The sequence below is a fragment of the Pundamilia nyererei genome, unplaced genomic scaffold (assembly GCF_000239375.1).
Source record: "Pundamilia nyererei isolate P.nyererei 1_Seehausen unplaced genomic scaffold, PunNye1.0 scaffold00367, whole genome shotgun sequence".
NCBI lineage: Eukaryota > Metazoa > Chordata > Actinopteri > Cichliformes > Cichlidae > Pundamilia > Pundamilia nyererei.
Window position 1 is genome coordinate 100,256 of NW_005187768.1, and position 17,318 is coordinate 117,573.

A 17,318-nucleotide genomic window follows, 5' to 3' on the forward strand; every position below is an offset into this window, starting at 1 on the left:
ACACACACACACACACACACACACACAAATACAGTTGCCAGGAGGCAGCATGCTGTCCATGAGGCCTGTGGAGAATCATTACTCAGCAGAGCAGACTAAAGAGCCGAGAGTGAACTTCCTTTTCGAATGCTCAGTGTTCCTCTTCTCCACGTCACCAAGCCCTATTAAACAGGGGTCCAAACCGTAGTGGGAAGTTGCGCTGTGTGTTTTCTTAAAACTGGGAGTTGTGTTTAGTGAACAGGAACAAAACAGAAACTGCTGGCCCAGCTGTCAAAGACCAGCATTAGGCTCTCAAGTGACTGAATAACGGTAGATAGTGTGCTATACAGTGATGTGTATAAACAGTCTGTATCTCAGTAGTGGTACTCCTGTCAATGACTAAACTGAAGCAACTATGCACGCTTAATTTTAGGAGAGATAATTTTGCACAGATTCAAGAGGCTGGACCCAAAAAAGCTGGCAAAGACTGAAATTAAACTAGTCACTGACGCTATGGAAAAATTCTCTTATCTTCACTTATTTTCTAATTCGATTTTTAAGTGGAAAAAATAAACTAAAAAAATAACTCAAACCAAATGCAAATTAGAATTTTCTCAGCAGCAAACAATGTCATTACAAATTCCCACGCTCTCAAACAGTACCTACAAAAATAATAATAACAATAATAACAATAAATCCAAGTTAATCTACAACTTTGTTTATTGTGCTTTGTCATTATTGGTTAATTAAATAAACTAATAAATGTGTAATTGTGGCCTTACCCGTGCAAAAGGGAAACTTTTTGAACATCTCTGGTGATGGTGGTGGTGGGAGGTGGGGGACACACCTGGCGTTACACCATTCCAAACAAAGAAGCAAAAAAAAAAAAAAAACCCACTACAATCCACTTCAGAGTATTTGTTTGTGTGCAAGGTGTTATGGAAACCCATAATATGAGCCCTTATCCACCATTCAATTAACGCATTAACTCATCTTGAGCAGGTGGCCCAAGGCAGGTGAGTGGCTTGTTGAAAAACACAACAACAAAAAAAACAAAAAAAAAAAACAACAACAGCTGCTGAATTATTACCAGAGCCACCAATTAAAAGGCTGATCGTGCCACTGCTCATGACAGAAGAGCTGAAGCCTTTAATAAACTCTGCTGAAATGTAGTCGGCAGCACTTCAGCCGAGGGTAGCCTGTGAAAAACTGACCTGAACTTTGGTCTACTGACTGCCACATCAAACTCTGCAGTCAGACATCAAACATACAATCTCCCTGACTAAACATAACAAGCATGTAGCAGTGGCCTCATGTGACATATCTTTGCTATGATTTGAAAACAGTCTGGGTCCCACACGTGTTTATTTGCCCTTAGTGAAAGGTCCTGTCCTCCACACACCATGTCTTAGATCATATCCATTAAGGTAATGTGTTCTCTGCACCTGGACCACTGACATCAAGACAAACTCTTGTAGAGTTAAAGTTACTGTGAGTCTGCTCAATTCAGTTACACTAATGATAGTTTGTCAAAGCCCTTTTGCCTTCTGCTAAAATACAGTCATTGCTACCTTTACATTTGCTTAACAACCAAAAAATGTTCAATTATCCTCCAGCTTTCCAGCAAAACCTTGAATTCTTTTGCAAGGAATTGCTCTGAAGGCTCATTAGCCCATTGGAAAAGCATCCACGGATTTAAATCCAATGAAGGAAAAGTATTGGATTAGACATCAGTCTTCCTGTGGAAGAAATTGAGAAAATACAAGGCTAAAAGGACATAAACACAAACAAAGCTAATGCATTCTCAAGCTAAATCATTCTATTAACAAATTTTAGCTCATCATAACTTCTGTTTGCATATTTTAATGATAATTCACTGCTTTCACTGGGGGTGACTGCTACCAAAGAACACTTAGCAATCCATGTGCAGTATTTTTTAAACCCATTTTCACACTGCAGGTCTTAATGCTCAATTCCAATTTTTTGATCAAATATGATTTTTTTGTCTGCTTGTTGACACTACAAACAAAATGTGACAACAAACGCGCTCTAGTGTGAACCCTCAAAGCGGCCCGCATGCGCAAAAGAAGACGTCACACACAACGCGCTCTGTTTAGATCCAGACTAAACAGTATTGTTTGACTGATGGCCCTGAATATAAAGACTTGTTTTGGACTTTACGTTTCCAAATTTTGCTTTAAGTTATAAAGTTATTTTGTTATTTGCATATGGCCTAATAATTGTCCTTATTGCTGTTTTAGAGGAGTAGTGCTTCAAAGGATAGCTGCAGATTTCTGTCAGAGTCTGCAGATTATACAGTACAAATAAAATGTTCACGTTTCTCCAACATTATCTTCCCAACAGTTTCACTGGATGACCAGGAAGCGTTCACAATGTCTTCTCCGGCGCTGATAATTGGCGTCTGTCTTGTGTCAGTGACGTAAAAGACGGATTTAATGCGACATGACCGTTCAAACAGCAGTCGCTTTCTAAAACATCAGATATGTATCTGATTCAGTACCACATACGAAAGTGACCCAGATCGGATTTGAAAATATCGGATTTGTGCCGTTCACACTGTCATACCATGATCGGATATGGGTCGCATAGGGTCAAAAAAGTCGGATTTGATGCACTTTCGCCTGCAGTGTGAACGTAGCCTTAGAGTTTGACACCCACTGGGAATTAATTGCAGCATTTCACACACACTTAGCTGTAGAGGCACATCATAGTATCTCATTTTGAAAGTTCACCTACTGCTAACCAACAAGCACTGACCAGTACCATTTCCTGGCTGGACAGTTTGCTAAGGTCACTGCTATTTAGCTGTCAAATTAGTGCAGTAGAGGCACCTGCATCACAGGTTCACACTAAAGTGACTGTCCAGCATTCAACACACCTCCAGAGCAGAACAAGGACCACTGAGACTTACTGGAGAGGCAGCTGAGCATATCAGGCAGTGTTTCCCTCAACTGCAGATTGCAAAGGAAGATCTACTGATGCTGGCTTAGTGGGCTAAGCATGGTGGAACATGAACCAGTTCTCCACGAACTCCAGGGTCTGGTTAGAGTTGCCCTCTAGCTTATGGTGGTTCTATAGAGCAAAACAAGAACTACAGCTGGTGTGGTTTAAGACTACAGGATGTGACACTGCAAACAGCGGACCGACATCAAGGACCAGCACAGCAGGCACCTAACCACCCTACCCAAGGGTGACTCTAGTCACTAACATTAAAAAGAATGGATAAAGTAATAAAAAGATGCACTAGGGCAGCCTACATTTGGGCAGCTTGCCCAAGTATAGTCTATGTGTGGGAAACACTGCAATAACAAGGTACTTGGCAATTAAAATATTTACAGCTGAGCACCTTCTATAGCGTATTTAATAATTAATTAAAGCTCCCCCACAAATATCATTTGAATCTGTTAAAGATGTTGTGCTAACAATCTATCACCGACCACAAACATAGCAACAAATTCCAAGAAAGGTGGCAGGGCATTTCTTTGACACAATCCGATGTTATAGAAAATATAAAAAAGGGTTATTTGAAGTTCATAACTCTCAATCTGACACCCTGAGTACTACGCAAACCTGATGAATGCTCAGTTTAGAAATGAAAGAAATGCCATTTAGACACACTGACACTTAGAAAAATGTGCAAGGTTTTCTAAAATATATTCAACTGAAAAGAAATAAAACGAGATAGGATTCAGATGTGCACTATTTAATATATATGCAATGTCAGGAACGTAATCTGCATGTATCTAACTGCCGACATCCAATATTTAAGCAAGTGATGTAAATATGGCAACTCTACAGCAATAAAGGCTGGACCCTGCTCAAATTGAACTCATCCACCCTGACAGCAGCAATTCCCAGTTTGCCTAAATTTAATGCCGTCCCCGGGCACAGACACTATTCCACATGCTGGAGGTGACAAACTGAAAGTAAAAAGGAGCATCCTAACTTTCCTGGAAACAGCAGCGAGGGGCCCTCCGGAGAAAGATGGGCGCACTCAGCGCGACACCCCTCATCCGTCCTGGAATATGTGGGGGTTTTTTTGTATAAAGCGACGGCAATAAGCAAACACGGCCCGTGTCCAATTGCTGCGGAATATCTGGGTGTTTGTTCTAAAACACACTGAACCGAGCACTTCTGCAGCCACTCTACAACTGTGCACCATCCGGCTCTAAGTGCAGGCAATTTAACTTGTTGTGGATGCAGCGAAAGTGGCAATCAAAATGTGTGAAAAGCTGTCGCCTTAAAAGTTTAAAGCAACAAGTGGTGGGTTCACCTCTCTGGATGAAAAGTCTGATGAAACATCTTTTGGTGGGAAATAAAAACAAACAGCCCATCTATCACTTTTCATTTACAAAAGCCACGTGCAAAATGTTTTGAGAAAACGGACACTGAAAGTAAATGAGAATACAGAAAAGATATAAAAATGTTGTTTTTAAGCAAATGTCAAATAAAGAGTTTAATTTTATGCCTCCCAAGCATCCTTCTGTGGCCTATACATGTTTAATTAATTAAGCCAAAACCCACAAAATATTCTCAAATGCATCCAACTCTACCTACCTACATTGCCTATGACACATAACTGTAGCATAAAACACTACACAAGGGGCCGTTATCTCTTAAGAGAAAGATGTAGGTAAGCACTGTTGACATACTCTGCCTGTGGAAGTAAATTAGGCTACCTGCCGGGAAGAAGAAGAAGAAAAAAAAAGCTGTGACACTTGGCTGACACCTTGCTTGCTTGTAAACACAACTGCAGCCAGGCAGGCTCCATCACGTGGCCACAAGACTTTCAGGGCCACACCAGTCTCCTCAACTCCTGATCTGGAAACAGCACAGAACACAGTTGTAGGAGAGGGGCTATATGACCACACCTACTCTCTCTGCTGTTCTGGAGTCAGTTGACTTGAAGGAGCAGTGCACGCTGTGTACCCCCTCCCCCCACAAGCAAAAATGGGGAAAAATGAAGAAAAAAAACAACCAAACTTTACATGCCAGGTCAATAACAGCAAAGCAGTGACTGAGCACGTGCCAGGTTAATCACACAAATAAAAACAACGGTGACTCCACATCACTACATCATCATGCAAATTACTGCAGTGGGAGGAACTGAACAAACTGTATTCTCAAAATGCTTTCACAAATAAAATGCAACCAAATCATAGGTTAGCATTTACAGATAAATAAGTAGTCTTTGGGTTTTAGATTTCTGTTGATATCACTAGAATAATAAATATGTTTTTACAATTCTTTTTAATTACACGACCATATAGCTGCATTCAAAATCGCTCAAAATGATAATAAATACAACATAAAAATCAAAAAAGAGAGGCAGGGACTATGTTTTCTTTACGCAGTGGAGGAACACTGGGCAGAGGGGGCTGTTTTTCTGCAGCCTTCCATTAGATGCAATTATAAATGGCCGAGAGCAGAGGGATGGGGGAGCCAATCAGATCTCGGCTCGCATGTCAACCTAAGACCAACTGTCTCCTGGCTCTGACAGCAGGATTTTACCTCCATAATTCAAATCCCAAAGCAAAGGCAATCTGCACTTTGCCAACTCCGAGCGCCGGGGCCGTGTTTACAGGCGGCACATGGAGGAAAGAGGCAGAGAAAAAAAGACAGCGAACCGAGTCGAACCGATCCCGCAATGAATGAAAACCCTCAAGTCAAGACAATCAATCGCGGTCACAATCACACTTTGATCCGAGTAAACACTTTATCGGGATGCAATTGTTGCCATTCTCCCGACTCTGAGACACATCTCTACTCCGGCCTGCAGCGGCTTTTTAACAGACACAGCGCTCTTTTTCTTAATGATTATGCAAATATTATTTAACGGCTATCGCTGTCATTTGCATCTTGTTTATCGCCTCGACAGCCACTGACACAACTTTTGATAGCACCGGAGGGAGCTCGGCACCGAAAAGAACCGGACTCGCTGCGGATTCTCGCAGAAATGACAGCGGTTACAGCACTGACAGCGAGGCTAGAGCAATACCGCGAACAAATATCACCTCATCTCCCTGCACACACGCACACACTTTCTCCCCGCTAACTCTTGTTCTACTTAGTCTAACTCTTGCCCTGTACCAAGCAGGGACACACACCGATACCCACGTCTCGGAAAGTTGTTTCTGACGGAATATGCGGCTTCTTTCTCTGTCTAAACACTATTGCAGGGGTGGTATTGGGAGAGAGAGAGAGGCAGCCATTTTAGAGCTCTTGCTACATAGACAATGGCTGGTCCAATGCAATATTCAACTCTACAGTGCTTTTTCTCAGCGACTGAGAGACTTTAAGTCAGCCAAAGTGTGTCAGTGCAGTGAGTGAAGTTTACCTGATTTCTGTTTGGAGGTTGTCCAGTGTTTCCCGGGCTCATGGGAGGCGGATGGTGGGTCCTTTGTTGCCAAGCCGGATGAACCCCACCATACTGACTGCTGCCCATATCCCCTGGTCCCTTGTTGGCCCCCTCCTGATTGTTATAGTCTCCTTGGGGATAATTCGGGTAGCTCCTGGTAGGGCTGGGGGATGTCAAAAGCTGATTTAAAGTTGGCGTAGACGTAGGTTGTTGGTTTCCCATGTTATATCTCTGATTATTATAAGAGGCAGCCATAGCTGTGGTTCCTCCTGCTGGCTGTTGCTTGCCTGGCTGCCCCCCAGCCGGAGGCTGGTTGTTACGCGGGGAATTCATGGCCCCGTATCCCGGGCCCTGGTAAGAAGTCCTGTTCTGGAACGGGCTGTAGTTGTTGTAATGGTTGGGGTAGCCGTGTTCGTGTGAATTAGGGGGGTAAGAGTCCATCATGCCCGGCCCCGATGCAGCTGCCATGCCAGGGCTTTGTTGTCCGCCATGTTGATGAAAAGGGGCCCGGGTGTAGTGCTGGTTGTAACCGTAAGGAGGTGGAGGAAAGGGGCCCGGGTGGTGGTGTCCCATCCCGGGATGGTTATTCCCTTCGGGCCCGCCTGTATCATTCTGATTACTGCTATTATTATTTACCCTGGGTAAATTCCCGTTGCCGTTCTTCATGTCAGGATCCCCTCCTCCCCCAGCATTTCCAGCATCGGTCCCGTCCTGCAGCTCCTTCTGCCCAGGAGATCCGCCGTCAGGTCCCGGTTCCTTATTTTCATGCTGTTTCTCTCCCGGTACCGACTCCTCCTGTGTGTCCCGATCCGGCTTTTTTAGTTCGGATGGCGGGCTAGTGTTGAGAGTGGCGACGCTAGCGACCTGAGCGGCCATGATATCCCTCTCTCTCTCTCCCCCACTCTTTCTCTGCCTCTCTCTCAGCACGGCGACTCACACACAATCAAACTTCGAATAACCATTGAATATAAATACAAGTATATTTATAACAACGTACCCGTTGTCCCGGTTCATTCCCCCCTTTTCCCTCCGCCCGGACCGGTATCCGGTAATCCACCGCGACTCCGTTTAAAGTTAAAACAGAGAGGGGAAAGTTTGTGAAAGAAAAAATGTATAAATACAGAGCCAGGGAAGTGAATTTAACCGACACAAGTGAGTGTGTGTGTGTTGGAGGGGGGCCTTCTGTTACAGAACGAGAGCGCGAGCTAGAAATCAACCAAACCAGCACGAGGCTCCGCGAGATACAGCCATCTTACCGACATGTCGCGAGAAAATAAAAACCCGGAGCGGAATCTACAGCAACTGGATTCGGACTGCTTGTTCCCTGTTGTTTATACACAAGGAGAGCCGTTATTGAAGGTCTAATACGCTTTGAACTGAGCGCATACATAAAACCGTCGACGTATTCGAGAAGCGGTGTTTGTTAGCATAAAGTGCCAGCCGTACAGAGGGTAATTAAATGACGCAAATGTTTATTTAGAAAATAAGTTACACTAATTCTCTGTGCTGTCTTTTATTTTAAATAGGAATTAATCAATATGCGTTATAATATAATACATAATATAATCCTAGTAAATAAAACACGATTTTAGTTGTATGCTTTTATACTGGGGATACTACCTGCTACGATACACGTAACTTTACAAAGTAGATGTTGAATAGCTCTGTTTGTCGTTACAAATAACCAGAATTTCCCACATTTCATTTTTACTTCAAATATCTTTCAAATAGCCACGTGCTTGGTGCTCATGGTCTTTCCTTATATATCTCACTGCTAAATACTGACTGTTTTGACGACACTTCTGCCGTCCCTTCTTTTGCCATACTATTTTTTTTTTTATTTCAGCCACAACTGTGCAGTTCGTGCTTAAGCTGTGAGCGCTTCTGTTACATTCATTTGTGGGTTTCTATCAGCTGGTGAAAGGGGTGGAACAAAATAGGCTACAATGTCATCTTCTATAAGAGTGTGCTAATGGGTGGAAGTGACTGCTTCCATGTGTCTACAACAGCACAAGCGGAGGAAAGCATGAAATTACAACCTGTGCATGTTTGTGGCGCATGTGTGTGTTTGAGAGAGAGCGCGAGAGAGAGAGAGGGAGCAGAAAAGGAAGAAGAATGGGGGATGGACTGAGCCAGTCTCAGACCAGGAAGTGGAGATAGAAAATGAGAAACAGCGATGGTGGGAAAAGTGACAGGGCCGCTGAATATTTGAACATATCATGTAGGAGTCGAGGCTCACTCCAGCACACAGTGGACAGGACATATTTGGAGAAAGCATGAAGTAGCCCTATACAATTAACAGGAACAGACACCCTAAGTCTCTCCACCACTCTCTCTCTCTCCCCACCCCCTTTTTCTTCGTGTTCTCTGCCTGCCTGCCTCGCGCTCTCCTAGCAGCAGCATCAGCCCTCGTGCTGCTTTCAAGTGCTGTCGGAATTTTCCTTAATCAACGTCACCTAGTCTAATATTAAAGACTTATAGGGAGTGAAAAATTAAGTAAATATGAAAGAGAGTATAAAATGTTTTAACATCTTAATTGCCATAAGCTAAGGTTGTCTAGAGTGCGGTCAGAGTGCCAAATCTCCTTTATAAATACAACAAAAATGTCAGGGGAGTGAAAGGAGCACTTTAGATTCTGTTCTAATAGGTCTAAGGTGACATTAGCTACTTTACAGGAAACAAGTGTCGAATTCATTAGATTTAAAAACAAACAAACAAACAAACAAACAAACAAAACAGCAAAGCAAAGATTTTAAAGCAAAGGCGTACGCACACGTCACAAGCTAAAAGAAAAAAAGATTGGTTTACTCTCCAGACAACTACAAGTAATAACCAAAATTGAGGAAACTCAACATTTTATAATGTTTTTCTTTGTTTCACACGAAACGACACCTTCCTTCTATACTTTAAGGAACGTAGCGCACATTAACGTAAATAACGTACTTAACCGCATTGCACGTGCTTTTTGCTTTGAATGTAAAAACCAGACAAGCCTGACAACACAGTATTTTCGTTTTCATATAATCGAATAACACGCAATGCTCACTACTTTAAGTGAAAAGGCTGTGAAAAAATAACGTTCACTTCCGAGCTGTAGCGCCTGAACGCTGCGACACTGTGCATTCGCAGCGTTCACGTGGAGCACGTGAAGGCAGCACTGCCGCTTGCAAAAGCAGCAGAACTTTGCTATGTGAATGTGGGGGATGGGAAGCAGCAGCGCCCTGCTCTGCTCAGCCCTTTCTCTCTACAATGCGGGGCTTTCTGCTCATATTGCTCACACTATCTGTGCAGAAGTAGACCATGTTTTCTTCCTGAAGTTTTGCTAAGAAATCAACAAACATATCCACATGTATTTCAAAGCTGCAAAGACAGCTTTTGTATGTTTAATAAAGGAGAGAAGGCAGGGTGGAGGGGGTCAGCTCAGCTGCTGTCTGCTTATATAGGCTAAGGGAGGAGTGTGTGTGCTGTGTGTGTGTGTGTGTGTGTGTGTTAGCAGAGAGCGCAGATAGAAGGCTGTAAGGGAGGAGGGGGGTAGGGAGCTTCTTTTTCTTTTTAGCATAAACTTGCTGTTTATTATAAGTCTCTCTTCTCTCTTTCATATATATATATCATATATATATATTTCATATATATATTTTAAAGCGCACTGCAATCTGCTTTCTATGCTGCATGTTCTCAGTTCTATTTTAGAAGAGGCTTCAAAATATGCTCCATTTATCTGGGTTCACCTTGAAAAATATTTATCTGTTTTTTCAGCCGCCTGTGTGGCTGCAAAGTGACTTAAAAGCCCTGAGATCATATGGTATGTTAAATCTCTGTGGGAGAGCAACAACATGATGCTAAAGACCTCCTGTGCAGCAGAGAGTGCCATGCATTTATTTATGTGATTCTTGTTTTACAAGGATATGGTTTTCTTTAAAATGCCACGCTGCCTGTTCGGACAAGCTCAGCGGCAGCAGGCACGAGGACCTCCTTTAGCACCGAATTAATAGGGACAGGATGAAACTTCGAAAGCAGAGTTTCTTTCTATGAAGTGCTGGAGCTGAATCAGACAACAGCCACCTACAGTAATTGATACTGCTGCTCATATACAGTCGCTGTACTATAACTGTTGCCTCCCACAGATGACTTGTTGAAAAAGTGTTACCATGAAAACTTACTACTCGCTAATTCGCTGTCATAATCTAGCTTGGCACACGCAGGAAAAGATTCATACTACCTACACCGTTTTGATCCCTGTGTCTTTTGTCAAATTTACAATTATTTTACCAAAGATGAAAAAGCAATGAAGGCCTGCAAGCTGTTTCACCTGGACTGCGATTTGTGTCTTTGCTCTGACCATTGATAATGCCTGCTCAGGGAGAGCCAGAAGGGATTGGAGGGGGGGTCATGTGGCATTCCGCTCTCCTCGCTACATCCCCACCACCCCCCACTCTCCCCTCATGTGTCCCAGGACGATGATTTAAGAGTGTTTACTTGTGCTTCGCCACCGCCTCCCTGCAAGGATGAGCTTGATGCATCACCTTCCGCCCTGGTGCCATGGCTTCCCTGGCCGTCACCAGGGCAGCAGCTTGGACTTCATCCAGCCCCCCCTTTTTTGTTTTCTTATCAGAGGTTGATCATAAGAAGGGAAAAAGAAAGAAAACAGCAGCTGCATTTAGAGCCGCAAAAATTTGCTGGGTGTTCGTTATTCATATCGTCATATCTGGTTTTTCAATACAACACAGTCATTTCGCTGGACTGGCTGGGGCCATAAATGTTTTACAAACTCAACAAAGCCAAAAATATTCCATTTCTGTTCAGTTATGTAGGCCTTTGATATTCTTAAATATGCATTTTTAATAGAACAACTTTGTTCACATAATTTCAGCACTGGACTGTAAAAGTGTCACTCTAGCTGAGTTAACTGGTGACTGATCATTCAGGAGTTTTGCTTTTCTTTTAATCCCTTGGGATCCAGTCTGGGAATGAAGCCATACAATCACCAAGACAACCCAATAATGTGGTGTGGAATTCCCTAACAAGACCGGAGTTGAATTCAGGCGCACATGCATGGTGCACACCCACGTGTACAATAGCCACACACAACACGTACCTGACAATACTGTACACGCTGAGAATTTATGGCTGTCAAGAGTCCATCATTTACGCACACTTGCACCCAACACGAGTGTCAATCCCACACCCGCGCTGTCCCGGCCACACACAATCAAAACAGTTGGGTCCCTTCCAGATGGTTGCCAGGCAGCAGTTCAACGCATAGTCTGGAGTGTGTAGAGGAAGGAAGTGCCACTTTGCGAAGTGCAATTGGCATCCGGCTTGTTCCCAGACAGTTTGTGTGTGGAACCTGCTGTTTAAATGTACACCTGGCAAACATACACCCACTGTTTCGTAAACAGTGCTGGAGTAAGAAATGTCCAGTAGGTGACCTGCACGGTTTCCTGCACAATTCTTTAATAAATGTGGACAACAGTTTTTATATTGGCTTTAAGACAAAGCAAACCACATATGTTGGCCCGGCCTTCACAGTCAGGAGCCACAGTATACATTTAATCCCAACATACTGCTTTGATAGATTAACAGATATTAAAAAAGCACTTTGGGAATTATTCTGCAACCTTATGAGGTCATGTTTCAAGTTAATCTTTCAGCCATTGTTCTTACCTGATTTGATCAAATGGAATCAAACTTTTTGCTAGTGGCCACAGCTCACCCTGAACTGCAGAGCACACATTCAATCAGTCCTTGTATTATTTTCTCCTAAGCACTGAAATCCTCTCTCTGTTCCTTAGGTGAAAATAGACTAGGGGACTTCTATGCCCCATGACAGGCTTTCAAATCAAAGCCGATAGGACATATTCAGGTTACACCGGAGCACTTTCATCCACCTTTTTTGTGTGTGGGGTGATAATTTGCTAGGGGGCATTTTTTTCCCAAGTCCCCAAATTCATAAAATCCACACAGGCACCGGCGCTGAATTCTAAACACTCCATTTTCTCGCAGTGTGTTCAAGAGAAGCAAAGGAAAGACTCCCGATCTCAACAAAGCCAGGCAAGGTTAAGAGCACTCAAAATTACGGTGTCCACCCTGCAAGGACAGAGAAGTACTCGCTCTCTTTTCAGCAGGGATGAAAAGAAACCGTCAGGGGAATCATCTCTGTAGTAAGGAAACTCATCACTGTGAGCATAGTAGGAACTGCTCCATTGTGGGTCAGAGAGCCCAGCGTGTGAGCTTCTCATTGACTGAAAAACAATGCTGTGTGTGATTCACAGGTCCCCGTAAATCACACACAGCATCTTTTCAGTCTCTCAGCTATGAAGCAGGAGCCAAATATATGGGAAGAATAAGACCACCACAGGCTTCTATAGGGGATTACAAAACCTGGATTCCTCCAAAAAAATTAAAGGTTCTTGTTATATATAAGTTTATATATAAGTTTATATATAAGTTTATATTCTAGCTTCTAAGTATTAACCTGTTTATGACTCCTGTAGAAGTCTCTATGGTCAGACATGCCAGCCAAAGTCTCTGTACTTGCTAGTCTTAGCTAGTTACAGAAATCATTCACAGCAATTTTTGTTCTATGCTTTCATATCCACCTTTTTTCTGAGAACCATTATGCAGTGGATATGTTATCAGTTTGTTTGTTTTTTATTCACAGAGTGAATTTCTGAGTATTCAGTCTATAATTTACCTACAGCGACTTTAAGACATGCACGACTTTTGTCCGACTGTATCTAAATTTTACAGCGTCAGATCTGAACACACCCCGCTGAGTTTCTTGTAAAAGCTGCATGCGCCTTATTGTAAAATGTCAGTTTTATTGGAATGAATTTGAAATTTTCTAGTGGAAAGATTTCCTCGAAGCTTCTAGAGTCAGAGAAACCGTTTGGAAAGTCAGACAGAAGTTTGGTATTCAAAGTTTTGTTACTAGTACTAATTGATGTATTGCAAACCAGTTATTTTGCTTTGATTAAATTTGCAAAATGGTATATATGTATGTATATATACAGGGAGTGCAGAATTATTAGGCAAATGAGTATTTTGTCCACATCATCCTCTTCATGCATGTTGTCTTACTCCAAGCTGTATAGGCTCGAAAGCCTACTACCAATTAAGCATATTAGGTGATGTGCATCTCCGTAATGAGAAGGGGTGTGGTCTAATGACATCAACACCCTATATCAGGTGTGCATAATTATTAGGCAACGTCCTTTCCTTTGGCAAAACAGGTCAAAAGAAGGACTTGACAGGCTCAGAAAAGTCAAAAATAGTGAGATATCTTGCAGAGGGATGCAGCAGTCTCAAAATTGCAAAGCTTCTGAAGCGTGATCATCGAACAATCAAGCGTTTCATTCAAAATAGTCAACAGGGTCGCAAGAAGCGTGTGGAAAAACCAAGGTGCAAAATAACTGCCCATGAACTGAGAAAAGTCAAGCGTGCAGCTGCCAAGATGCCACTTGCCACCAGTTTGGCCATATTTCAGAGCTGCAACATCACTGGAGTGCCCAAAAGCACAAGGTGTGCAATACTCAGAGACATGGCCAAGGTAAGAAAGGCTGAAAGACGACCACCACTGAACAAGACACACAAGCTGAAACGTCAAGACTGGGCCAAGAAATATCTCAAGACTGGTTTTTCTAAGGTTTTATGGACTGATGAAATGAGAGTGAGTCTTGATGGGCCAGATGGATGGGCCCGTGGCTGGATTGGTAAAGGGCAGAGAGCTCCAGTCCGACTCAGACGCCAGCAAGGTGGAGGTGGAGTACTGGTTTGGGCTGGTATCATCACAGATGAGCTTGTGGGGCCTTTTCGGGTTGAGGATGGAGTCAAGCTCAACTCCCAGTCCTACTGCCAGTTCCTGGAAGACACCTTCTTCAAGCAGTGGTACAGGAAGAAGTCTGCATCCTTCAAGAAAAACATGATTTTCATGCAGGACAATGCTCCATCACATGCGTCCAAGTACTCCACAGCGTGGCTGCAAGAAAGGGTATAAAAGAAGAAAAACTAATGACATGGCCTCCTTGTTCACCTGATCTGAACCCCATTGAGAACCTGTGGTCCATCATCAAATGTGAGATTTACAAGGAGGGAAAACAGTACACCTCTCTGAACAGTGTCTGGGAGGCTGTGGTTGCTGCTGCACGCAATGTTGATGGTGAACAGATCCAAACACTGACAGAATCCATGGATGGCAGGCTTTTGAGTGTCCTTGCAAAGAAAGGTGGCTATATTGGTCGCTGATTTGTTTTTGTTTTGTTTTTGAATGTCAGAAATGTATATTTGTGAATGTGGAGATGTTATATTGGTTTCACTGGTAAAAATAAATAATTGAAATGGGTATATATTTGTTTTTTGTTAAGTTGCCTAATAATTATGCACAGTAATAGTCACCTGCACACACAGATATCCCCCTAAAATAGCTAAAACTAAAAACAAACTAAAAACTACTTCCAAAAACATTCAGCTTTGATATTAATGAGTGTTTTGGGTTCATTGAGAACATGGTTGTTGTTCAATAATAAAATTATTCCTCAAAAATACAACTTGCCTAATAATTCTGCACTCCCTGTGTGTGTATATATACATACATACATACATACATATATCATCCCCCTGCTAATTCAATGTGTAACATTCAATGTATGTGGAATTTACCATCAGATTTACCACTAAATATGAAATAAAGAAGCCTTCAAAAAGCACTGCAACAAAAGCAACACCACATTGCTTTTAAAATATATTTTTTTTAAATTTACTTTAAAATGAAACTTAAACATTGAGTGAATTCATGATTTGAAAAAAAAGTTTCCTGTACAAAAGACTTAATTCTCTTTTCATTGCAATGCAGTTTCTTTCTCCCTTCAAGTAACTTATTATCAAAGTTTTTGAAGTGTAGGAACATGCTATCTGATCTAGCTTGCTAACCAATTATAGTTTCCTAATCAATAAAGAGACAATTAGCTCTCTCATAACAACACCACACTGTAACTGTGTAATAAAGTTTCTTCTTCGTGGAACAGTTTGTACTCTGCCAGAGGTAAGTAAACTTGCACAAATATCATGAGGTCTGTTATGTTGTTAAATTCTGTTATGTTTTTAAAGGAGGGTCCTTTATTCTGGACCCTCCCGTTCTCTGTGCTCTTGGACTCCAGTCTCAAGATGGCTTATTGGTGCATAATGTTATATTTCCTCAATTTAAGATAAACTCAAAAGATCTATATGAGTGTAAGTGCAACACTTATATGTTAACTGATTTGGCTGCTAAATTTTTCAGATTCATGTATACCTAAGTCTTGACTTAGCTTTACAAAAACATGTTTAAATACAAAGTTTGAGACGTCATAGCATTTAATACATCATATTATTTTGTACTTGCCAACTACTGTGAATTTTTTGGCTAATATTCATTAATATTAATAGTCATCTTTGAAGACTCTGCCAACAAATTCATATTCATAATCCATCCACCCACCCATTCGCTTCCGCTTATCCTTTTCAGGGTCGCGGGGGGCGCTGGAGCCTATCCCAGCTGTCATAGGGCGAAAGGCGGGGTACACCCTGGACAGGTCGCTAGTCTGTCGCAGGGCCATATTCATAATCTATTTTTTCAATATGTATATCAAAAGAAAGCACCGGATGGTTGGTTTTTACACTCATTTACAGAAGCCAAGCACTCAAGAGCTGTGTTAAATAAATTGGAAAATTAGAAAAATCTAAATTATAAAATAGCATTTACGTGCATGTGTGCATTGAATCATACTTCTTATTAATCTCTGTGTCTCTTCCACAGCATGTCTTTTATCCTGTCTTCCTTCTCTCACCCCAACCGGTCGGAGCAGATGGCCCCGCCCCTCCCTGAGCCTGGTTCTGCTGGAGGTTTCTTCCTGTTAAAAGGGAGTTTTTCCTTCCCACTGTCGCCAAAGCGCTTGCTCACAGCGGGTCACATGATTGTTGGGTTTTTCTCTGTATATATTATTGTAGGGTCTACCTTACAATATAAAGCGACTTGATTCGACTCTTGTTGTGATTCGGCGCTATATAAATAAAAGTGAATTGAATTATTCTTTTTGACCATATGATAGCTGTTTAAGGATCCATTCAAATTTGGCTTACATTTCCCAAGGTCTTAAAAGTTAACTTAATTATTAATTTTTTAGAAAATTAAATAATTCAATTCAATTCAATTTTATTTATACAGCGCCAAATCACAACGACACTTTATATTGAAATGTAGACCCTACAATAATACATGCAGAGAAAAACCCAACAATCATATGACCCCCGTGAGCAAACACTTTGGCAACAGTGGGAAGGAAAAACTCACTTTTAACATCAATATAGAAGCATTATAAATTAGAATCTGATTCTTACAAGTGTATTGCTTATTTTCAACATAGAAAGTAGGATTTAAAATATCATGTCACATCTGACCTTTGACCTCTCCTTTAAGGTCAATAGATTGATCTGAAGGTCAAAGTGATAATAATACTATATAGAGCTAAAATAGAAGTATTTTCCTTATTTTCCTTACTGCCATTGTTTGTATTGACACCATGTATGGGGAATGATATATAATTATTTTATTATGACTGTTATGTGCATTACAGTAACAGGATATAACCATTTAACCCCTTAGCAGTCGGACGTACCGCCCACGGGACATTGGATGGTTTAGGGGACTAATTGGACTGCTAAGGGGTTAAATACAAATTGTTCCTGAATAAGAATCCTTTTTTTTAGAATTTAAAAAAAACTTCAATTTTTTTATGATTTTTAAAATATTTATTACTTGTAAAAAACATTTAAACAAATGTATTAAGTAATTGCATGAATGCTACACGTGTGCTGTATCCACATAAATAAAACCAATAATTATACTAGCTATGTAATGAGTTTCAGCAGGGCAAATAACAAAATTATGCACTTTGTGCTTGTTTTTCCTGCACTACAAACTTCT

At 41.6% G+C, this 17,318-nt stretch overlaps 1 protein-coding gene across 1 annotated transcript in view; it reads right to left on the reverse strand.

The window, feature by feature from the left end:
* The window catches only part of arid1ab (AT-rich interactive domain 1Ab), a 53,862-nt gene extending 46,224 nt beyond the window's left edge, over window positions 1–7,638 (reverse strand). The window contains exon 1 of the mRNA XM_013915807.1: window positions 6,338–7,638. Coding sequence (XP_013771261.1) covers window positions 6,338–7,234 — 897 coding nt within the window. The 5' untranslated portion in view covers window positions 7,235–7,638. The remainder of the gene's footprint in view (window positions 1–6,337) is intronic.
* Between the last annotated feature and the right edge of the window lie 9,680 nt (window positions 7,639–17,318).